This window comes from Acomys minous (assembly GCF_964271855.1).
Source record: "Acomys minous genome assembly, chromosome: 15".
NCBI lineage: Eukaryota > Metazoa > Chordata > Mammalia > Rodentia > Muridae > Acomys > Acomys minous.
Window position 1 is genome coordinate 44,175,578 of NC_140497.1, and position 24,990 is coordinate 44,200,567.

The 24,990-nt window shown below is 41.4% G+C and overlaps 1 protein-coding gene and 1 long non-coding RNA gene across 3 annotated transcripts; one reads left to right on the top strand and one right to left on the bottom strand.

Moving 5' to 3' along the window:
* The first annotated feature begins 6,040 nt into the window (after positions 1 to 6,040).
* On the top strand, positions 6,041 to 18,320 carry SCRG1 (stimulator of chondrogenesis 1). 2 transcript variants are annotated; one of them, XM_084758985.1, is made up of 3 exons: positions 6,041 to 6,181; positions 15,642 to 15,894; positions 18,099 to 18,320. In XM_084758985.1, the coding sequence occupies exons 2-3, from the start codon at positions 15,653 to 15,655 to the stop codon at positions 18,151 to 18,153; spliced, it is 297 nt and encodes a 98-aa protein (XP_084615111.1). In that variant the 5' UTR covers positions 6,041 to 6,181; positions 15,642 to 15,652; the 3' UTR covers positions 18,154 to 18,320. The 2 variants fall into 2 exon arrangements, with proteins under 2 accessions (XP_084615111.1, XP_084615110.1); XM_084758984.1 differs by lacking the exon at positions 6,041 to 6,181 and adding an exon at positions 8,708 to 8,732.
* On the bottom strand, positions 7,469 to 19,154 carry LOC311584548. The gene is made up of 3 exons (XR_014774931.1): positions 18,951 to 19,154; positions 17,570 to 17,723; positions 7,469 to 8,347 (listed from the first exon to the last, which is right to left on the bottom strand). It is a non-coding gene; the product is annotated as an uncharacterized lncRNA (long non-coding RNA).
* Positions 19,155 to 24,990: the final 5,836 nt, after the last annotated feature.

Sequence of the window (24,990 nt, forward strand, 5' to 3'; positions counted from 1 at the left end):
ATGCACAAATGGCTCATGTTCTGCAGAAATCTTTTTTTTAAACAGGAATTATTGTTTAATCATGAATAGACAGGTTGTTTCTGAGTTCTTACTATATAAGCCATGGCACAACAATCCTCTTATGACTATTTTACATATACATTTATATTATTACACATATATACAATAATCTACCTACAGCAAGAAAAACCACGAAACAATCTGGAATTATATAAGTATTACATTCATAGTGTTTTGGCTATTTGTATTTGGCAGCCTTGAAGAAAACATCTTTCATATCTTGGTGCATCTGAAATTCTGATTGTAGATCAATATCTATCATATTTCGTCATTATGCCTGTCAGATATATTGGACTGAATATGACGTTCCAACATTATAGAGAGTTTTGGGTGACTGTTCAGGCAGCAAACTGCCTCTGTCATCTTCTCATTTGGGAAGCTGCTAACCTACACTCCCTGTATACTCAGGTAATTAATTTTATTCCTTCTCAAGTCTCTGATAGGATTGAAGACCAGATAGTTTAATTTTACAATTAATCTTAGTTGCTTAAGAGTAAAGATGTTTTTAGGTTTAGCTAGAAATCCTTTTTTTTAAAGATTTATTTATGTATTAAGTATACAGTGCAAAATGGATCACATTATAGATGGTTGTGAGCTACCCTGCGGTTGCTGGGAATTGAACTCAGGACCTCTGTGAGAGCAGTCAGTGCTCTTAACTGCTGAGCCCTCTCTCCAGCCCCTGGTTCTGCAGAAATCTTGAGGGAAAATTTGTAGAGTTTTAAGAGGAGAGGAGTGGGGGCTGAGAGACTCCCTAACAGATTTCTTTTCTAATTAAGTGAGTGCAACAGTGTGTTTCTTTTTAACTGATGAGGTCCATGAGGTAGTTTCAAAGGTATGTGGTCTGTAGCTTCCTATTGCTTCAATAAAACCATGTTGAGAGTCGACTGTAAGTCAGTGTGATCACCCTGAGAGGCGGCTTGTCCGGAATACTCACTTATGGAGGACAAGTGCTGCTTCGCTGCTGGGAGAAACCAGCGGCTACTGCTCCATAGACTCGGAGATTCTAGAGGGACTGGAGCCTGAGGGAAGGAGAAAAGGGACAGGCATAGAGCGGACAAGCAGGTTCTGAGTCAGGGCCTATACGTGAGGCCCCAAGTGGGCACCAGAAGGACAGTTAATGGATGCTCCCGGTTTTTCCTCACAAGCCTAAGGTTTATGGTGTCTGAAATTATCTATGCATGAGATGATTCTAAGACTTCGTCTGGTTCCAAGGATTTTATGATTGCTGTTGTTTTTAAGAAGCACATAGTAGACCACTTTTTAAATGTAATGTGGGTTCTTTGAACGTAATTGTTTAAGTTCTACATGAAATATTCTTTTACTTTGAAATCATCTGTCACTAATTTGTGAGCTTTTAGTTGTAGCAAACTGCATTGGGTCTAGAGATAATAAAATATGTATAAATAAAAATACGGGAAAACACATTTATCACTATTTAAATATAGAATATAAAAGCAGAACTGGATATACTTTCTAGAAGTCTGGAAGTATATTTGAATGACTTTGCTTAAAATACTGGCTTTTTGTCCTTTAAAATATTCACTTTGGGAAGCTTCTACTATCTCCAAAAGAATTGGTTGGTCTCCAGGGCAACATAAAGTAAGGGTCAATAAAAAGTCTGAATAACAATTCATTAGACAAGAGGGGGAAAGGTCGAGTGGTAGTGGCACACGCCTTTAATCCCAGCACTCCGGAGGCAGAGGCAGGTGGATCACTGTGAGTTAAAGCCAGCCTGGTCTACAAAGCAAGTCCAGAATAGTCAAGGCTACCTTGTCTCAAAAAAAAAAAATTGGGGGCGGGGGAGGGGCACTGGAGAGATGGCTCAGAAGTTAAGAGCACTGTCTGCTCTTCCAGAGGTCCTGTGTTCAATTCCCAGCAACCACAAGATGGCTCACAACCATCTGGAATGAGATCTGGTGCCCTCTTCTGGCAGGCAGGGGAACAGGCAGGTAAAAACACTATATACATAATAAACGAATATATCTGAAAGAAAGAAAGAAAGAAAGAAAGAAAGAAAGAAAGAAAGAAAGAAAGAAAGAAAGAAAGAAAGAAAGAAAGAAAGAAAAGGAAACAAAGGAGGGAAAGGCCAGGTGTGGTGGCGCACACCTTTGATTCCAGCACTTGGGGAGGCAGAGGCAGGTGGACCAGGCCAGCCTGGCCTACACAGCGAACCCAGGGCAGCCAAGGCTAAACAAAGAAACCCTGTCTCTGGAACACCAAAAAGAAAAGGGAAAAAAGGGCCTCTAGACAAGCCAACAAATGTTGGCTTCAAATTTGAGTCTAATTTTTCTTTGAGACAGGGTCTCACTACATAGCCCCAGCTGGCCTCAAACCTGCCTCGCTTTCCCCTGTGGTAAGACTGCAGGCATGTACCACCATTCCAGATTTGCATCCCAAATAACAAATCCCAAGGGCAGATTCTTCAGTTGCCAGCCTTGGTTTGTAACTCAATTGCTTCTCAAAACGGACAACTCCGTGTAATGGACAGTGAGGTAACAGCAAGTCTTCCAATGCATAACAATGTTTAATATTTTCCCCTGGCATATTAGAAAGCCCAGCTAGCAATCATTAAATGTTTGACAACCTAATAAGGAGCTAGAAAGCCTGAGTCCAAACGTATTGTCCTCAGGGAACACTTACCCAAGTGACTTAGATGGGGTCCAGAGACTATGAGACCATTACCAAAATCTGCTGCATTCCATCTGAAGACAGCGTGCAGGACGCAGTGCCAAGAACGCTGTATGCTTGGGCGTTGCTGGGTGTAAAAGTACACTATAAAATGCACGTGAACACAAAGGCGACTGAACAGGCAACACCGTAAGGGAAATGAAAGAGAAAAGGGAGGAGGATCTGAATGGCAGGAAATACCTAATTAGCACCGTGCTTCTGAACTAGATCTGCACAAGGGAACAAGGTACATAGCACTTCGGGTGCAATGAGGACACTTTCCCATTTTCCTCCTGTGTCTACAGATTTAAACCAAACTAACAAAGGCCGGGTGTGGTGGTGGTGCCCTTCTCTAATCCCAGCACTCAGGAGGCAGAGGCAGGCGGATCTCTGTGAGTTCGAGGCCAGCCTGGTCTACAGAGTGAGTTCCAGGATGGCTGTGTTGAGAGACCCAGTCAAACTAACAAGAAATGAAAGAGGGGGAGAAAGAGAAGGAGAAGGAGGGGGAGGAGAAGAAAAGGAGGAGGAAGGGGAGAAGAGGAAGGTGAGGAGGAGGAGGAAGAGGAGGAATAAAGATGGAGAAGGAGAGAAAGAAAAGAAACTTGGAGAAAAGCTGGGTTATTTTAGTTTACAATTCTGGATTATAGTTCAATGTCGCAGGGAAGCCAAGGCAGGAAGCTCTAACAGCTAGTCACATCACATCCACAGTCACAAACAAATAGCAATGAGCACATGCTCGTGTGCTTGAGCTCTGTTTGATTTCTCTGCTCTTACACAGTTTGGGACCCTCTGCTTAGGGGATGGTACCGCCCACAACGACCTAGATCTCACCCTATCAATTAACTTAATTTATACACTTCTCCACAGATAGGCCCACAGGCCAACCCATTGTAGACAAGCCCTTATTGAGACTCTCTTTCCAGGCAACGTCATGTGTAAGGATGACAAAGCTAAGCATCCCAGCAGATAAGTGCTGGTCTACAAGATATCAAGGTAGGCATGGATAGATTCCTCAGAACTACTGTTGAGAGCCTCCCACTCGCCCTCATTCTTATTGGAATACTCCTCCTTTTACTCCTACCACCCTCCCAGTTTCCATAGTGCTTCTCTGGCTGTCCTTCTTACTTTTCTTCCCAGCTGTCTACCTGCCCCTGGGAGGCTGGTGACCCTTAAGATTCTGGCCCCAGCACTATTCTTTCCTCTATAAACCATCGTGAGAGGCATTCTAGCATAAGGATGAAAAGCGAAGACACTAGAGCTGCACAGGTCCTGTTGCTTCCTGGCTGTGTGGCCTCGGGAAGGCTATCCAACATCTCTGATGTTTCCTCGTGTAGGAAGTAAGAAGCTCTACAATAGAAGCTGTTTCCGAGGGGTGTAAATACATTCTTGCATGTAATGAGCACACCAGAAAACACAGTAAGCTTTAGCGGCACAGCCATGGCTCCAGCTATCACTTTGTTGGAAAACTCCCCCAAGTCATGCAGTTGGTGTTATTTGGCATTTAGTTGATTAGTTAGTTGACGCTAACTCTCTAGCCAGACTTTTCCCTGAGCTCCAGGTCGGTGCAACCAGTTGCCAACTAAACATTTCCAAATTCAACATTTACCAAGTAACTAATTTCTGTCTTCCCACTGCTGCCTTAGCCAAAACTTTTATATTCATTTTCCTGTTTGAGTAGCAGCTCTCCTTTTTGGGTTCTTTTTCCAGATGAATGACAGTACAAAGGCCCAAGCCCTTGAAAATGTAACATTCTCTTCTTTCAGCTAGCCGTGTCTTAAACATGACATAATTGCTAATGGAGTGATTCCGTTTTCCTTTCATTCCATTCAGTTTTCCCTTCTTCCTATTGTCTCCTATGGATTACTGTTAGAGCTAACAGTTCCCCGGCCACAACCTCATCTCAATTGTCTTTCCTCTTACATTATAACTCTTTCACTCTGAAATGGGGGGGAAGGATAATCTTTCCTAGTGTTTCTATTTTTTTTTTCATTAACTTCCAGATTTACACTATGGTATGATACTTAGCTTTAACTGTCAACAGGACACAATATCGAATCTCCCAAGATGAGAGTCTCAATTGGAATTGTCTAAAATTGGGTCAGTCTGAGGGTACATGTGTATAGAATTATCTCTGGTTACTTGATGTAAGAAGATACAGTCTACTGTGGGAGGCACCACTCCCTAGGCAGAGGGCCCTGAACTGTGTAAGAGGGGAGAGATCAAGTTGAACACAAACAAGCAACCAAGTGGCCATGCTCGCATCATTTCCTTCCGCTCTTGATTGTGGCTGCCATGTGACTATCTGTTGGAAGTTTCTGTTTTGTTGTTGTTGTTGCTGCTGCTGCTGCTGCTGTTGTTGTTGCTGTTATGCACTGAAACCAGAAATGGTACACTAAAATGAACCGTACTCCTCTCAGTTGTTTTTGTCATTGGTATTTTATCCCAGTGATAGAAGTAGAAATGTGAGCATTATGCTTATTATTTATGGTACTTCAGTCACTCAGTTCAAGTTTAGATTCCCAGATCTCTGGTTTCAGCCATACGAATCTACTTGTCATGCACAAAGCTGTCGCTCTATCCTTCACCATCTTCCTTTTCTTACTATAACCTGGGATGCCCTCTCCTATGCTTTGCTATGATGCCTGTAGTCCCCATAACATTGCTCCTTATTGAGTTCAAAAGGCCTAAATTAGAGTTAAGTGTGATAATGTGTGTCTGTAATCTCAGTACTCAGGAGGCTGAGGCAGGAGAATCCCTGCAAGTTTGAGGCCAGTATAGTCTACACAGCAAGATAGTTAGATAGAGGTTGGAATTTCCAGAATTTTACTGTTTGTTCAAAGTATAGTTAACTCCTTTTGTGCCCTTTTTATGAGACACAAAATACATTTTTGTTTATTTATATATCTTTGCATTCATTGAATGGATGAAATATGAATCTGAAAATCTCTTTTATCAAAATGCCATCAGCTACATAAATGGTGAGGGGCACCATGAAAGGATAGAGATGCTCCCCTCTTTTCCAAAGTGACATATCCTCTGCCTCGTCTCTCTCTGTTCCTCCTTCCCTGACCCCCAAACTTCTCTCAATTTAAAAGTCACTCTGTGTTCTTTCTAAATCCCAAAGTTTTCAAATGTTATTGCTCCAGGACTCTGCCCTGTGAAGGCTCTTGTATAGACTAGTTATTTCCCTCTGTGAAGAAACTATTCAGTTCGTTCTGCTTTGGAAGAGCCCAAGAGAGGCAGCTCTTGTCCCCTTCCACTCCCATTCTCCGCCCCCCCCCCCTTTTCTGGCTGGAGCAGAGACTGTCAATCCCAGGCAGAGACAAGGCAGACAGAGGTTCATTTGTAAAGAGCCTCGGTCCAGCACCTCCTCTCGTCTCTTTGCCCAGACTACCCAGTGAACTGGAACATTTAAGAAGATTCTTCTGCCTATAATCCTGAAAAGAACGAAAAGGTATGTATTTTTTCCCCTCTATGCAAACATTTTATATCATTTATTCTCTTCTAAACCGCTGCTATATAGATTGGAGCAGAAATATGTGTGCGTGCCGGGGAAAGACTTAGAGACTGAGGAGTCCTCTAAGGAAATGGTGTGTGCATGTGTAAAGAGATGGATTCTGAAATAGTGGAAGGAATCTGATCAAAAGAGGGTAGCAAACACGGGTCCTTGACTTTGAAAGTCATTTGACCAAATGTTTGAGAAGAAACTGATTGCACAGCGTCGTTTGTTTAGTGTGCAGATTCACTCGGCATCCAGACCCCTGCCCCTCAGGATTATGTCTCTGTAATGAAATACTTAAGATTGCTCGGTCAGTCCTCTACACGAAGTTAATTGCAATGTCAAAGGAAGCCAACGGTTTTGCTTTTAGAGACTATGATTCCTGAAAAGAAACGGGTGGCGACGTGTGGCACAAGAGGGAATTCATCGACTCCATCCATGGTGTTCTCGCCATGGAACACAGTGCACAGTCTGTGCCTGCTGAGATGGAAAGAACACTTTCCCTTCAAGATGTAGAAAAAAAATACCTCTTTAAGATTCCTTGACTCGGCAGCTGGGGAGATGGCTCAGCGGTTATGAGCATAGCTTGTTCTGGCAGAGAACCAGAGAACCCGAGGACCCAAGTTCGAGTCCCAGTATCCGCATGGGTCTCAGTGGATGCACTCTCTCAGAAATGCTTGCAGTTTATGGAAAGCCCTCCCCCACTATTGGTCCTTTTTCTCCTCTGATGAGTTATTGTGGTCAGAAAAGAATTAGAATAATGCAAGACTGAGTATTAGCATCGTCCTGTAGGATGCTGTAGGAAGCCTGTAGGCAGACCTTAGGTCTGCTTCCCAAGGCTGAAGGGATCTTGAGAGCTTAGGCTGCCACGTGTGCTGCAGGGATTTTCCTATGTCGTTTCTGTTCCTTGACATTATGCTTTGAAATATTTCACTTCAGAACCTGACTGTCCTAGCGCAACCCCCCATCTAAGACAGTTGAGAAAAGAAAGGAGGGGCTGGAGAGACGGCTCAGTGGTCAAGGGCACTAACTGCTCTTCCAGAGGACCTGGGTTCAAATTCTAGCATCCCTCGTGGAAGGGATGTAACTCCAAGATGTGACACTCTCACATTGACATACATGCAGGCAAAACATCAATGCACCTAAAATAAAGGTAAATACATCAAATTAGAAAAGAAAAGAAGGGAACCGAGGCAGTAACTGATTCTTTTTTTTTAACATTTATTTATTTTATTTATTGCATATGAGCGCTCTATCTGCAGAAGAGGGCATCAGATCACATTACAGATGGTTGTGAGCCACCATGTGGTTGCTGGGAATTGAACTCAGGACCTCTGGAAGAGCAGGCGGGCTCTTAACCACTGAGCCATCTCTCCAGCCCAGTAATTGATTCTTAACACCCAAGAGAGCACAGTGAGGGCAACAATTTTAATCTCGCCCAGCTATCGTTTTGAAATGTCAAGTGTCACACATTCGGGGGTGGGGGGTGGGCCTGGAGCTGTCCGTGGGTTTTGCAGGCCCCCTTCACTCCTGCTAGCTGGTGACAGCTGAAAACAAACTGCTCTTTCTTTCGGCGTAGTAGTTTGTCAAACCCGTGTTATTCCATTGCTCCCGAGCACTGGCTCCCCAGAACCGGCACCAGCTGCCTCGATGAAGGCTGCATCACAAGCTTTTGAATATTTAAACTACCTCTCCCTGTTAGTCTTGGCCATTAAATGGTTTAGCTTTTCTTTTTAAGTCTCCGTTTAACTCCAGCCATTCAAAAGCTTGCCAAAAAACTCTCACGGAACTAAACCTTGCAATTGCCTTCCCAAGTGGCAGTGCAATGATTTGCTGCTTATGTGGAAATGCCTTCTTTGTAATTCTGCACGTCCTGTGCGGTGATTTTTTTTTTCTTGACAAAGTGTGTGTTGTGCATATGTAAAACGTTAAGAATACCAACATTTGAGTATAAGTGGCATCACACAACGTTAGGAACACTATGAAGATCACCAAATTGAGAAAACCAATGGCGAGCCAGTCTCAAAGGTTTGCTCGCTTCCTTCGGAGCTACAGTTCCTCACTGGGTTTTCTTGCAAGTTGAAGGTTCTCCAGGAGGACCTGCAAGAGCATGCATGTGACCTAAAAGAGAAAACATGGAGAACAATTTCCTTCAAAATGATCAGTCTTCTCACCTTCGTTTGCATATAAAAAATATAAAGTTTCGATGGATTTCCAAGGGCTGTGGTTAGTGTTTCTTGGTGGGGAAAAAAAATGACAAATATACCCAGGGAACGAACCAGCCCAGACACTTTCGCATTTGTTAGGTAAGAACTAAATCTATTTTTCTGAAGCTAAATAAGCGAAGAGAAGGTTTCACCTACAACATATAATTTATAAGTGTTTAAAAAAATTAGGAAAAAAAAAGCCTACCATAGGTGCTTGCCAAGAGTGGAAATTTCCATTGCTGAGGACTGAGCCTTGGGCAGAAACAGCTTTATGCTCCAGCACAGACACGAAGTACACGGTATGGCAGCATACGTGCTTTCCCAGAAATGTATTTGTTCATTCCTTAAGTGAATGTTTTCATATTTTTTTTTCCTATGAGTCAAGCATTGACTGGGGTGCTGAAGCGATGAAAAGAAGATTCTTCTTAAGCTTCAGTCTTTGCCTTCATGATGCTGGCATCTCGGCTTCCAGGCCTCAGACCCCCCACCCCCACCCCACACTGCCCTTAGCCTTTTCTCTTCTGGGTCTATGCTCTCTCCTTGTCAAACAAATGGCTATCGCTGCCATCATAAACAGCCTGATTACTCTCACAATTCTAGTTGCAACGTTGACATTTCTTTCTTTATCCCTTTCTCTCTTTCTTTCTTTCTTTTCTTTTTTTTAATTTAATCACTTTACAACCTAACACCAGCCACCACCTCTCTCCTCACCCAGTCCGGCCTCACACCCCCTCCCCTCCCCCACCACCCAGTCCGGCCTCACACCCCCTCCCCTCCCCCACCACCCAGTCCGGCCTCACACCCCCAGCCCCCCAGCCACCCTCCTATTTCTTTTCAGAGAAGGAGCTGGCTAAGGGGTAGCAATCCACCCAGGCACCTCAAGTCTCAACAGGACAAAGTGCAGGACGGAGGCCAGACAAGGCAGCCCAGCTAGAGGAAAAGGATCCAAAGGCAGGCAGCAGAGTCAGAGTCAGCCTTTACTCGCATTATTAGGGGACCCACATGATAACCAAGCTGCATATCTGGTACATATGTGTAGGGGGGTTGGCGTCTAGGTCCAGCCCATATAAGCTCTTTTTTTTTTTTTTTTAAGATTTATTTATTTATTACATAGACAGTATTCTGCTTGCATGTACACCTGCAGGCCAGAAGAGGGCACCAGATCTCACCATAGATGGTCATGAGCCACCATATGATTGCTGGGAATTGAACTCAGGACCTCTGGAAGAACAGTTCAGTGCTCTTAACCACTGAGTCATCTCTCCAGCCCCATCAACCTTAACCTTTAAGATCATATTCAACTCCTGAAATACTTGACATTTTCACGTAGACATCTAGTGGCCAACTCAAATTTAATTATAGCCAAAATACTATTCTTTTTCCAGGATGTGTGTGTGTGTGTGTGTGGATGTGTGTGTGTCTGAGTGTGTGCATCATAAGTGTGAGTCCCTGGAGTCACTTGTGAGTTGTTTGACATCTGGGAATTGAACTAGGATCTTCTGTAAGAGCTGTAAAAAAATGCTTTTACTTGCTTGGCCACTTTTCCAGCCCCTTTGTATTCTTTTTAAAAGATTTATTTTATTTATATGTATGTGTGTAACAGAGACTTTGGAAGGAGCAAGCTTCATGTCATATTAAATTCAGTCCGGGTTCCCTCATCTTTCCACTCACTGGTCCTTTGAACCTAGACTTACCATCTCACATCCCTGTGCTTTCCCAATCTCCTTCACGACAATAATTTCTTTCTCTTGACTTATCTCCCCCACAGTACATAAACTTTTGCACTTCTCTGGATTTTGCCCCTGGCTCACTCTGTTCTTATTTAAATCATTATGTATGCACCACTGAACTGAACAGTAAACCTCAAAGTCTATGTACCAAAATGCCAAAAACAGTCTTCCCTATTCAAAGACGCTAGTTGGTATTTATCCTGGGGTTGGTTTTTCTGTATTTTCCACGCATCGTATAATGAATAAGTCAGATTATAGTCATTTTTAAAACTGTGGCCTTTTTTTTCTCACAAAAGATGTGTGTGTGTGTGTGTGTGTGTGTGTGTGTGTGTGTGTATCTCCCTCCCTCCCTCCCACCCCTCTCTCTCTGCACATTGTATAGGTGTCTGCAGAGGCCAGAGGAGGGCTCAGGTCACCTAGAACTGTAGTTACAGGCAGTTGTGAGCTGCCTGATATGGATGCTGGGAATTGAACTCCAGTCCTATGTAAGAGCAGTAAATGATTTTAACTACTGAGCCATCTCTTCAGTCTTAAAAAGTACACACACACACACACACACACACACACACACACACACACACACCCTGCTTAGTCTCTTTTTGTTGCTTGTGTGTATATGGCTAACGCGCTGACTACTCTGTATTAGATAACCAAATACAACGGCCTCATCTCTGGGATAGGCTAATTCTTTCTGTCATGTGTAGCAGCAACAGGTCAAAGAAAAAGATGCTGTCGGTTTGAGACTAGAACAGGACACGGAACGGGTTAGAGGAAAGAAAGGGAAGCGGGAAAGTGGTGTAATTTTTGCTTTGATTAAAAATGTATAACAATAAAAAATAAGCTTAGTTGTTTAGAATAAAAAAGCAATTAGATCCAATAAGAGTAATCTAATGGAAAGAAAATTTGAACAGCTATAACGTGAGCCTAGGAACAGCAGTAGGTAAGACAGGACACACAGGAAGAGCCCAACAAAGAAAAGGGGACAGGGAAGGGGCAAGACGGGAAGGAGGAAGAAGAGAAACAGCACAATGGCTAAATATAAGACCTTATAGAAAAACTATACAACTCTGAGAAAATTAAGCTATAAATTAGAACACAGCTTCATCTTCATCATCATCATCATCATCATCATCATCATCATCATCATCATCATCATCAAATCAGAAAGCCTTAATCCCAGCACTCAGAGGCAGAGGTAGGCAGATGGAGTTCAAGGTCAGCCTGGTCTACATAGCAAATCTCCAGCCAGTCAGGGCTATATAGTAGGAATCTATGTTTAAAAAGAAAAAACAAACAAACTTCAAATGCACTAAAGAGAGACATGTCTCTTCTCTACCTTCCTCACCCTCTCCTCCCCTCCACCTGCTGTCCCAGCCTTTCGACAGAAACCTAGTAAGAAACTACAGTTAAATGGTTGATATATTGTTGACTTTTGTGATAAACACACACCGACACACACACACCGACACACACATGCTTTTAAATTGACTGACTGATTGATTGTTATCAGGGGGAGGGGAGTGTGTGTGTGTGTGTGTGTGTGTGTGTGTGTGTGTGTGTGTGTATGTGTGTGTATGTGCGTGTGCAGGTTCAAGCAGATCCTGTGGAGTTAGTCTTCTCCTTCCTCCTTTCAGGCTTTAGGGGACTGAACTCAAGATTCTTAGGCTCAGCTCTTGCTATGGGGCCCTCTGGCCTTAAGATTACCCTCCTCCTGCCTTTGCCTCGAGAGTACTGAGAGCACAGATGTGCACTGACCACACCTAGATCTTGCTATTAAATTTTGATCACTTATATTGGATTAGAAAATAATCCTATCTCGTCCATTTAAAGCTGCATGATGTCTAGGATTTTTATTTCTTATGATAAAATAGACATCTCACTTCTCTAGCTGTTGACTCTCTGTGTTAGATAATATAAGCTATATATTATAGAGGTTATATATGCATATATATTGCATATATATATTGCATGGCTCACATTTGGTGAACCAATGATTCTCTAAGACCACTTTTTTCTTTTTTCTTTTTTTTTCTTTCTTTTTTTTGAGCAAGGGCTTGTCAAAATCTCACATAGTCTCTTTTGTGCGCATGCAGCTGCTTATGTGACCAGAGGCCAGAGGAGGACAGTGGGTACTCTATTCCAACACCTTTCTTCTTACTCTCTTAAGACGGGGGTCTCTGTGACATGAGAACAGGGCCCACAGAACCAACTGACTAGGACACATGGGAACGTGAAGGAATTGGGGCGCCTGTAGTGGCCCAACCTAGGTCCTCTGCATATATCTTATGGCCTCCTCTTTTCTTTCTTTGGTATGTATACTTTGTTAAAAATCAAGAATATTTTGGTTTCGGATTCAGTTTCTTTTTTTTTTTTTTTTTTTTTTTTGAGACAGGGTTTCTCTCTGTAGCCCTATCGGATATCCTAGAATTTGCTCTGCAGATCAGGCTGGCCTCAAACTCACAGAGATCCGCATGCCTCTGCCTCCCCAAGTGCTAGTAATAAAAAGGCCTAACACTTTAAAAAAAAAAAAAAGCACAGCCTGGAAATTATCAGACTTTTTTAAAGACCGGATTTCACTCTTTTGTTTTGTTTTGGTTTGCTTTGCTTTGCTTGGCCTAGAGCTTGCTATGTAGCACACAGCCTTAACGTGTTGATCCACCTGCCTTAGTCTTCCCAGTAATGCAATTACAGACATGCACTACCAAGCTCAGCCATGATCCCGTTTTGTTTCTTTTGTTTTGTTTTGTTTTGTTTTGTTTTTTGATGAACAACAGAGATGACTAACTCAAATTAGAATGTGAAATAAAACCTGAAACTTTTAGGAATATGATGGGATAGTTTTATTCCTTAAACTTAAAAAAATGTCTTTATTCAAAATTTTATATGTTATCTAAGATGAGTTACTCATAAACTGTATCGAGCCGTTGGAAATTACACACTCTCACTTGCTTTCAGCAAAACTGTTTTTCTTTTACAGGTGCAAGACTCAGAAAGACAAACACACATGTCTGCTCTTATGTGTGCATATTGTGTAAATGATCATAGACGCTAAGGCCAGAAGAGGAACAGAAGGGCGGGGGTGGGGTGGGGTTAAGTCATAGGAAGGGGGAAAGGAAAGAAGAAGGTAATAGAGAAAACTGATATGAAAGTAGAAAGGGGTCTTAGGAGGAAGGGTGGGAGGAGCTGGGGAGATGGAGGTGTATGGGGTGGGGGTAACTGGAGGAAGAGAGCCCAAAGCAAATGTGCACAAAAATACCACACTGAAACCCATTGCTCCGCATGTTGATGAAAAACAAATATTCTTAAAGTGCGATGTGCAAAGAGAGGTGCCCTTTATCGGCCTCAGCCAGAAAGAGAGACCGGCTCTAGCACAGTGCCATGTGCAGGGCTGTGTGTTCTGATCCTGGATTCCGTACTATGTTGCTATCCCTCCTTTACTACAATAAGCTGCACTTCCTCCAGGTTAAATATAGACGCTGGATGAGACTGGTTACATACACAATGGAAGCCCAGTCTTGTGTAACCACCACTAAAAGAAAAATCTCTTGAGGAACTGTATTTGTTTGGTATGAACCCAAAAGTTCAAAGCAAGTCTGGTGGATAGAAGCTATGGAAAACTATTTTACAGCAAGTGGAATGTTAGAACTATGTAGGCATAAAGTTATGGTGTAGTTTAAATTCTGATTTCCGTATCAATGTTGTGTAAACGCTGCTCCTCAAGTGAAGCCCTGCTATGCCAATAAAGAAGCTTACAGCCAATCGCTGAGCAGAGGAGAGAATAGGGCGGGACTTCCTGCCAGCCAGGGCTGGAAGAACTAGAGGAGGAAGTAGGGGATTGAGCCAGGGGATTAAGCTATGGGAACAGGTCCAAGAGAGATAAGGAGGAAAGAGCTGGAGCCAAGGAAAGCTACCAAGTGCCAAGTATCACTGGGATGTTTGTGGGGAGTAAGGCAAAATTACAGAGGGTTAAGAACAGGCTTAAACTGCTCAAGATTGTGTTGTAAAGCTTAAAAAAAAACCAAATATAAAATTGTCTCAATTATTTGCGTGATAGCCAGGTTAAGAAATAAGCTAAGAGGAACAAACACAGTTTTTTACAAATAACTTCAACAGAACTGTACCAACAGCGTATGTTCACTTAGAAGTGGGTTATCCATTATAGGTGGTCATGGTCAAGATACATGATTAGGAAAGAATTAAAGCCTCCATTTTTAATTGCAGATAAGTAGTCTATGTGGGAATATTTTTGAAAAAATAATAAAAAGCTCATAACAAAAATGAGTCCAAAGAATAATGCTGGAATATTTGAAAATAAGTGGAATATAAATATATTTATAGAATATTATTGGTGAATATCAGCATAAATAGGTCTTTGTCTCTGTCAGGGTGGCACCTAGGTTCACTGTATTTGGCAGTGCTAGTTCTACAGATTTTAGTGACTTTACGTTATTTTGAAAGCAGCTGTTCTTGAAGCTGGGAGTAGTGGCGCATGCCTATAATCTCAGCACTTGGGAGGCAGAGGCAGGTGGATCTCTGTGAGTTTGAGGCCAGCCAAAGCTACACAGAGAAAACCTGTCTTGAAAAACAAACAACAACAACAATGTAGTCTCAAAAGCAGTTGTTCTTGCGTGAGTACACATAAAAAATGTGTGACGTTGGGTACCTTATTAAATGCAGATTCTCATCCTTGGCCTCTTTTCCCTTAGCAGTTCTCATTCAATACTTTTTCCTTGTGTGTGTGTGCATGTACATGTTAGTGTGCGTGTGTTCATGTGAGGGTGCATGTCCATGCATGTGAGTGTGTACAGGTGCCTTGGTGCATGTGAGTGTGCCCATTTGCATGTGAGTGTGTACAGGTGCCTTGGTGCGTGTGAGTGTGCCCATTTGCATGTGAGTGTGTGCAAGTGCGCATGAGTGAGCGTAGGCATGGGCATGCCATGGCATCCATATAAGAAGGCGGGGGTCAGAGGTCTTCTGTACGGAATTAGTTCTCTCACCATCTACTGCGTTGGCATGCGTCTCTGTTGTTTTTGCTGCTGCGTGCTCCAGGCTAGCCTGCCTGTGAGCTTTTGAGCCGTTTGCCTGTCTTCCTCTGCCATCTCATCAGAGGACTGATGGAATTACAGAGGCATGCCAACACCTGCAGCTTTTTACATGGCTTCCAGGGATTGGCCTCAGGTCCTTAGTCTTGTGTGGCTAGTGTCTTTTACCAACTAAGCCACCTACCTGGCCTTCACTGTTTTCTTTTTTTAAGTGATGTCCGGACATTTGAATTTTTAGACAAACATTTCAAGTGTTTTTGCTTTAAAAAAAAAAAAAACAATGTAAAAAAGGCACACCGTGAGAAACACAGAAAGCATGGAAAAGAATAATTCCCTTTGTATACAACTTTATAACGAGACGCAAAACATTATGTTCAGATAAATCCTTTTAAAAAAAAACGAATGCTGACCTATTTTGTTTGTTATTCTGTCTCAGGAACCAACGCCATGAGGAAATTTGTGGTACTTGTCACCCTCGGTCTCACTTTGCTGTTAGGAACCCAAGGCATGCCTTCAAGTCGCCTCTCCTGTTACAGAAAGATGCTAAAAGATCGCAATTGTCACAGCCTTCCAGAGGGCAGAGCCGACCTGACGCTGGTGGATGCAAACGTGCAGCACCACTTCTGGGATGGGAAGGGGTGCGAGATGATTTGTTACTGCAATTTCAGCGAATTGCTCTGTTGCCCAAAGTAAGGAAACGAAATTTCAAAATGTGCTGCTATGAAATATTTATAGAAAACCCTCTAAAAGGATCATCTTTTAGCCAGGCAGACGCGGCACATATCTTTAATCCCAGCAGGGGATCTCTCTGAGTTCAAGGCCAGCCTAGTCTACAGAGTGAGTTCCAGGACAGCCAGGGTTACACAAAGACACCTTGTCTTGAAAAACAGACCAAATAAACAACAACAACAAAAAGTCATCTTTTATATTTTTTCAAATTATTAATTTATAAATAGGTATCTTTGCCTGGTAGCACTAGTATTAAGATAAATTTCCTAATGATTTATACAAAATTTCCCAATTTTCCCAAAAATTTACACAGAATTTTAAAACATGGACTTTGAAAATCTACACAAGTACATATAATACAGTATGTCCAACTTTAACATATTTTAAAGATTGTTTCAATTATTTTGTTTTATGGTGATTATAACAACCCAAACCACATTATTTTGTTTTCTGAATGTTGTATAAATATAACATTCAATGAAGGTTTATTATGTACCAGTGATGATAATAAGTCCTTTAATGGTATTAATAAATTTCATGTACTCAGTAGACTTGTGGGTCAGTTTTTGTTGTTTGTTTTGTTTTGTTTTGAGACAAGATCTGTCAAGTGTATCATCAGCTGCCTGGTCCTTGTTATGTAGACTGGACTGATCCTAAGACCTTGAACACTCAGGGCAATCCTCCTGCCTGAGGCTTCTAACTGCTGGGCTCACAGCCTGGGGCACCAGACTTGGTGTAGAGCAGCTTCAGGATTAGGATTGCTGCAATTTAATTACTCTTAAGTGAACGCAAATCCCAGCTGTTTTCAGACCCATCCTAGTTGTGTGACGTTCTTGTTGAATGACTCTGGTAGAGTTGCCCATGCGAGAAGATCGGAGGTGAAGGCTAGCCTGGGCTACACAGTGAGAGTGTCACAAACAACAAAAACCTGAATAAAGACATGTAAAGTAATAAATCAGGCACTCTGGAGCGTGGTGGTGCTTCAGAGGCAACGCATTAGCTGAGGTTACATGGGTTAACTGACCCCATGAAACACTTTTCTCTGCTATAGAAACTAAAGGCCAGCTAATATTAAAATTGATTATCATTACCGGATTATCAAACCAACTTACTGCAGTGGGCTTATATTTATTTTCTGGTTATTACAGTAACATATTTAAACGGAAGTGTGACTATACAAACACCATTTCTATATAACTCTGGGGTGTTTTTTTTTTCTTGCAGAGTGTATTTGTAATAAATCAGAATCATACCACCCTACACATAAAATTTTATACTAGTCCACTCATTTTCATATTACCTTATGCCGTCTTTCCTACCCCAAAAAGATAAGAATAGCTTTAAAAGCAGTTTTGTATGCATAAAATCTAGGAAGTTGTTTAATGTTTTTCAAAGAAACATCTAATGATCTTTTTCTTAGCCCCAATTTTTAACTTCACAACCCACCTCTGTTGAAATTATTCTTATAAGACAGTGTTTGTTTCTTTTAGCTTATTTCTTAACTCAGCTATGACACAAATAATTGAGACTCTTTTATAATGCAAGGCTTCACAGCACAATCAGAGCAGCTTAAGTCTGTTCTTAACCCTTTATCTATTTTGTCTCACTTCCAGCAAACATCCCAGGGATACTTACACTTCTGTAGCTTTCCTCGGCTCCAGCTCCTTCCTCCTTTTCCTCGGACCTATCCTGGTGGCCCACTCACTCCTTTGGCTTCTCCTCCCCTGGCTGACAGGAAGTCTCGCCCTATTCTCTCTCCTGCTCATCGATTGGCTGTAAGGGGGGACACCTGAGGAGCAGAGTTTACACAACATTTAGACAGGAACTCAGAGTTTGAACTGCACACTAACCTTATGCTGCCTGTACATCTCCACATCAAAGAAGTGAACTCTTTTGAATAAGGTTTTGAAATGGCCTATTTTTTTCCTTTTATTTACAGACAGATAATAGCATAAGATCAATAGTAAGTGGGTGAAAGAAAACTCAGCTACTATTTTGGTCTTTGCAGGCCCTGTGGGTCTTTTTACTCATCTTTTGTATGTTATTTCCCTACAATGAAGATTCTTATCTGAAACCCTGGGAAGCACTGTCCATTTTTTAACTCAGAAGAGACTAACATATACCGTAGCTTTCAACTGAGTTTAACTGATGCTCTTTCTTTCAGAGACATCTTCTTTGGACCAAAGATCTCCTTTGTGATCCCTTGCAACAATCACTGAGGATCTGCGCGCCTTCTGGAGAACACAGCCCCTAATTTCCCACAAATTGTCTCAGTGCAGCAAAATTTCTGATTTCCTCCCAGTGTGTTAAGGCATAGATTCTATCAAGTCTTACTTGCTCGAGTAAAGCCTGCCCTAAAGCGGTAATAAAAGCTGTTTCCACTTGGCTTGTCTCTGTGGATGTTTGTTAGCACTGCTGAAGACGTTCGGCTACAGGAATTTGATTTAGGAGCTCACAACATTCAGTAAGAGCCAGGTCGGTCCCCTAATGGAGAGCCACAGTCCTGACTCAAGGACAGAAAACTTCAGGTCTTGGTTGTTGGGTTTGACCAGGCAAATTGAAGAGAACCAGGTTCTGAACTGAATGCTTGGGAGGGGAAGGTATACATTTTGTATTAAGGAGCAATGAAGAACCTTAGGTGTTATTACATGTGCCACATCTCTAAGCACATTTTAATTTTGCCATTTTGAAAAAAAAAACATTAAAGGTAACATTCTATGTTCCGTTTTTCTTTCTTTTTTCTTTTTAAAAAATATTTATTTATTGTATATGAGTGCTTTATTTGCAGAAGAGGGCATCAGATCACATTATAGATGGTTTTGAGCCACCATGTGGTTGCTGGGAATTGAACTCAGGACCTCTGGAAGAGCAGGCGGCACTCTTAACCACTGAGCCATCTCTCTGGCCCCCATTTTTCTTTTGTATGTACACTTGCTTTATTCGTAATTTAGCATGTTTGGGGTTACCAAAGTCATTCTAGTGATGGTTGAATGTAACAAAAAAAAAAGCTTTTTACCTCATCTTAAAACATCCACTGATACATCTCCCTCAGTACAACGGTCAGTGCTGAAGGAAACATAAAACAAACATGCACAGCATGGCATGGTTTTCATAAACGTCTATTTCATCGTTAGTGGGTAGCACATTTAACAGTTAAATACATTTAAGTTGTTTCATTTTTCTAACTCAAGTTTAAGAAATATAAGAAGTCAGAGCAGAATTTGAACACCATTCGAACCCACAGTTGTATCCTTACGACCATGATACACTGGCCTGAAGTATCATTTTTCTTAAAAGAAAAAAAAAGTATACTTTAAAAGACACAGATGGGGGTAGGGGTGTAACTCAGTCAGAGCCCTGCATTCCAGCCCCAGCACTACATAAAACTGGATCTAGTGGCCCGTGCCTTCAATCCCAGCCTGGGACCAGGGAGGCAAAAGGATCAGAAATTTAAGGACATTCTCAGCTACACAGTAAGTTTGAGCCCAGCCTGGGGTCCATGAGACCTTATCCAAAAAAAGAAAAAGAAAAACAAAACTTGTGAGGAGACAACTTTAGGTTATAGCGTTATATTTTAAAATATAATTGCTGGCTCATAGAAGCCAAAAAAGTTAACTTCAGAAACTTCCATTTTATAAAAACATACTACATTCTAGCTAGGTGCTAGACATTAAGATTCCTGGGCTTATTAGTAATGAATAAGATAGACGTGTCTTGCCAGCACACGTGTTCTAACAAAGCTGTCATCATAATGAAATTATTCATAAACATGAAGCCTGCCATAGGAAGACAGAGGGTACTGTACAAAGGATTGTGGGGAAAAGTTTGAGACACACCTTTTTTTTTTTTAATTCTCTCATATATTACATCCTGAGCACAGTTTCCCCTCCCTCCTCTCTTCCCAGTTCCTCCCCAACCACCCCTCCTTTGTTTCCTCTCAGAAGAGGGAAGGCCTCCCAGAAATATCAACCAAACATGGCATATCAATTGCAATAAGACTAGACACCTCCCCTCATATTAAGGCTGGATGAGGTGACCCAGTAGGAGGAAAAGGGTCCCAAAAGCAGGCAAAAGAGTCAGAGACAGCTCCTGTTCCCACTGTTAGGAGTCCCACAAGACAGAAGGCAGTCTAGGGGACACCATTCTGTGGCAAGACAGTAACACTGTTCACTGAAACACAACCTCAAAGGTCCTGTTTCTCAAGACCCACCATGGTGAAGTATTACCGGACTGAGCCAAACAATTTTTGCATAATCATAATTCTGTTCCTCTTAAAGTCCTTACATAATACCTGTCAGAACATGTTTGTAAATAACCATGACATCGTTGAAAATTCATGAAGAAATCCCATTGTAAAAAAAGGAACAAATACATCAGTTATCTAAGTAGCATGTGATTTAATTGGTCTTTCTTCACTGTATGGACTTGTAATAAAAGTAGAACTCACTAAGGGACGTCTCATCTCCTTTCTGGACCAGACATCAGACAGATAAAGAAAATGATCAGTAAGCTCTTATTCTCTGTACTCTCTGATGGATATGTTAATAATCCATTGTCTATATAAGTGACTCATCAGGGTGAAAGCAGGCATGAAGCAACAAGTCCTTTACATAAGCATTTCCTTTTTTTTGTTTTGTTGAGACAGGGCCTCTCTGTGTAGCCTTGGCTGCCCTGGACTCACTTTTTAAACCAGGCTGGCCTCGAATCCACAGGGATCCACCTGCCTCTGCCTCCTGAGGGCTAAGATGACAGGTGTGCACCACCCTTACGGCAATTAAAACCTGATGAGAAGCCGGGCATGGTGAGACATGGGATAATACCTTTCTAAAAGCTCACATGCACCCAACGCTTTCTGTATTCCTTTGGCTTTTTGCATCCTTCTTGTTCTTAGCCCCGTGATGCTGAGACAACAAATCAGGCTTGAGTAGTTCATCTCTTCCTGAAAGGGTTCTTTTCCATGCAGTGCTGAGGGAATCCTTCAGTGCGTGCTTTGCTAGAAAGAGGACTGATCCTAAGGACTAGTGGAGAGTTGAAAGCAATACGGACAACCAAAAATTAACAAGCAGTGACTCTCAGGAGGAAGAGCAAGTAGCAGCCAGTCCAGGTCACTTTGCAATTCTAACCTCTATAATTGCAAATAGGTGTGAGTTCTTTTGATTATCCCTTTTGAAGAAGAAGAAAGCAAAACAAAGCAAGGATGCACTTCGCCAGTGATGTCAATCTAACAGAGAAAGTCCTTGCTAGTGCAACTTTGCAAAAAAGAAATACAGGGTGTCGAAATGGGAAAGGAAAATGTAAACTGTCTTTTTTTTACACTTAACATGACTATGTATAGAATATCCTATGTACACACACACACACATACACACACACATCACATCACACACACACCTAAAGCTAATAAACTCAGGACAGGACAGCTGTTGTAGGGTCACAAAATCAGTTGTTTTTATACCACTAATGAACAATACAGAAAATTATGAAAACAACTCAAGTTATAATAGCACCACATGAATAAAATACCTACCAATAAATTTAACTAAGGAAGTTAAGACAATAGAAACAATGAAATTCTACAAAAGTCAGTTAAAGAAGTCCTAAGCAAATGAGAAGATTCCATATTCATGGTTTAGAATGTTTACCGTAATTCAGATGGAAATTTTAAAACAGTGTGCTTACTCAATGACATCCCTTGGAAAAAGACATCTTTCCAAATTCATAAGGAATTTAAAGAGACCAAAAATGATCAAAATAAGAACAAAGAACTAATACCTCTTAATTTTAAAACAAAGCAAGTGACTCAATGGAAAAGAATTGAAAGTCCAGAAATAAACTCCAATATTCGAGACTAAGTGATTTTTCAATAAGGTAACTAAGACCAGTCAGTAAGAAAATAGTATCCTATTCAAATGATGCTTCGACAACTGGTTGACCATAAGAAGGGCATTAAACTCTACCCTGTTGGATTTAGCAATGGATTCTAGACTTCAGGCCAAAAATAGAGCCATGAAAGAAAATTACTTACACTAGACAAGGTAAAAATGTAAAACTTTAGTGCATTAAAGAACATTGTCAAAGACACAGAGAAATGAACATTTGGAAGTCTCTAATAAAGGTGAAATATCCAAATAACATTTTTCTACAACAAACATATTTATCAGCAAGCCTATAAAATGTCCAATATCATTGGTAAGTACACATACACACACAGACACACACACACTTATATTTAGGGGCTAGAACTATGACTTGGCAGTTAAGGGCACTTGCTGCTCTTGCAGAGATCCTGAGTTCGATTCCCAGCACCTACACAGTGGTTCATATGACATCCCAATGCCCTCTTTGAGGCCCTGAGGTCACCTACATGCCCATGGGCTCCAGATGGACAAGATGTGCACACATATGTACATAAATAAAAATAAAAATTTTTAAAAATATATAAACCAAAGCTACAATAAAGTAACACTTCATACCCAGTAGCGTGGCTTTAATGGGTGGGTGGGGGGGTACAGGCCAGGTGTGGTGGCACACACCTTTAATCCCCACACTCAAGGGGCAGAGGCAGCCTGGTCTACATAGCGAATTCTAGGACAGCCGGAACTACATAAAAGAGGGACCCTGTCTCTTTTGCCTGCTCCTTGGCTCCTTTTTCCTCCTAATGGGTTACCTCACCCAGCCCTGATATAAGGGTTTGTGCCTGGTCTTACTGTATCTTGTTCTGCTGTGTTCGGTTGATATCCCTGGCAGGTCTGCTCTTTTCTGAAGGAAAATGGTAAAGGAGTGGATCTGGGGAGGAGGGGGAGATGGTGGGGGTGGGGTAAACTGGGAGGAGTGGAGGCAGAGAAAACTGCAATGGGGGTGTTTTGTATGAAAGAGTAAGAAGAACGGAAGGAAGGATGGAGGGAAGGAAGGAAGGAGCAAGTGCTAGCAGATTTCAAGCCATTGCTTGACAATAATGTAAAATACTCAGTCATGTGGAAAATTCCGACAGTTCATCAAAGAGTTAAATAGAGAACGATTCCATGACTTAGCAGTTTCCCTGCTGGGTGCATACGCAGGAGAAATGAAGAACCGAACCGTATCTCCGGAAACACCTGTTCAGTAGTACTGTTTCTACAGCAACATCATTCATACTAGCCAGAGGTTGAAACTCAGTGTTCAATGAATGGATAAACCTAGCCTGGAGATGTCCTCAGATACAATGAGAGGAATGGGGTGGCCATGTATGACTGGAGGGTGACGAAAAACATTTGAAATTAGACATGGCAGTTGCACAATATTGTGAATAGGCTAAATACCACCAAATTATGCACCTTAAATTGATTGTATATTATATAAACTCCCCTTCAGTGAAAAATTATATAGCAACATGAAAATTTTTAAAAATAAATTTGTAGCCTTTTCCTAATTTTTTTTTTTTTAGTTCCTAAATAATTTTTTAAAGCCTCTCTCCAAATTTAGTATCCTTTCTTTATCCAACTCCTATGACAAATTTGGATTCTTCTCTTCATGCTGTTAAAAATAACCTGTACCCATGTAAATGAGTTTCCACTTACCTTTTATTCAGAGACAGATCAGTAGAAAGATTATTACTAGTGGATTCATAGTGTTAAGCACTCAATAGCACAGGAATAAAAACATTTAATTCCTTTAATGTGGGCCAGTGTATGACTGTTTAATGACGTCAGATTCCCAGAAACTAGAGTTGTAGGCAGACATGAGCTGCCATGTGGGTGCTGGAAATTGAACCCCAGTCCTTTGAAAAAGCAGCCAGTGGTGCTCTTAACCACTGAGCCATCTCTCCAGCCCAGGAATAAAAATTTCATAGAAGACTTTTTATATTACAGCATGAGCAGTCACTCAACCTTGGTGAGATTCTAGGTTTTTAATTTAAAAGATCCACTTTTTCAATGTTGGCTCAGAGTGTAAAGATGCTAGCCACATAAGCCTGGCCTGAGTTTGATCTCCTGGACTGACATGGGGTGAACATGGTAATCCCAACTCCTTTACAGCAAGACAGGACTTAGAGATAGGGGCATCCCCCAGAAGCCTCCAGTTAGTTTGTAGTACACCATGCTACAGCAGAAAAGGAGGCACTGCCACAGTAGGAGGTGCTCCCCAAAATTGTCCTTTGACCTCCATCCATATGCATGCTATGTCCAACTCACACGCACATACATGCACCCTAGTTTAAAAGACTCTTAAAAATAGCTTTAACAAGGACTTAATTTCATTGGTTAACCACCATTCAGAACTCTATTCAGGATTTTTTAATAATGTTATTATGAAAATAAGTGTAAGTAAATTGCTAGTTATGAGTTCATAAAAATACCTTAATCAAATAATTTCAAGGTTTTCCCCAAGAAAAGTTTTTATAGGGAAAACCGTATAGCTATTTTATTCAAAAATTAAATCTTTATGGATTAGGTAAAAAATATACAATATGGAAGAAATGTTTTCAAATAAACATTCGTACCCTGTAAGCTACATGGTTCATTTTCACATTGCTAAGAGAAAAAAAAAATATTGTCCCAGAAGTCTCTGGAATAGTGTAAATAAGGTTTCCATACCATCTAGAATCATAGCTTCTGCTCACCAATGTTCTAAGGATATTTTAAATGGTGGAAATGGTGCCAAGGGCCAAGTACCAGCTGCTGTATTTTCTAGTTGCGCATATTACCAGAACACTTGAAAATAAGTAGATTTCCCTCCTCAGTAGTCAGTACTTTAGAGGAAGCACTGTAACTGTCAGTGGGTCTCAGCTGATGGCCATTTTTTATTAGATTTGTTTACTATACACTGGTCTACTTATACATCTGCAGGCCAGAAGAGGCATTAGGTTATATTATAAATGGTTGTGAGCCACCATGTGGTTCCTGGGAATTGAACTCAGGACCTTTGGAAGAGCAGTCAGTGCTTTTAACCTCTGAGCCATCTCTCCAGCACCACCACCCCCCTTTTTTCTGTCACCTGGGGACTTCAGGCAGTGTCTACAGGTAATCTTCATCATTACATCTCAGAGCTACAGGCACTTATTGGTCAATGTCATGAACACT

What these genes read in the sequence shown, in the direction of transcription:
- SCRG1 (XM_084758985.1), top strand. Translation starts at nt 15,653, where the DNA reads ATGAGGAAATTTGTGGTACTTGTCACCCTCGGTCTCACTTTGCTGTTA. An exon ending in GAATTGCTCTGTTGCCCAAA is followed by an intron (nt 15,895 to 18,098) that starts GTAAGGAAACGA and finishes TCTTTCTTTCAG; the next exon opens with AGACATCTTCTTTGGACCAA.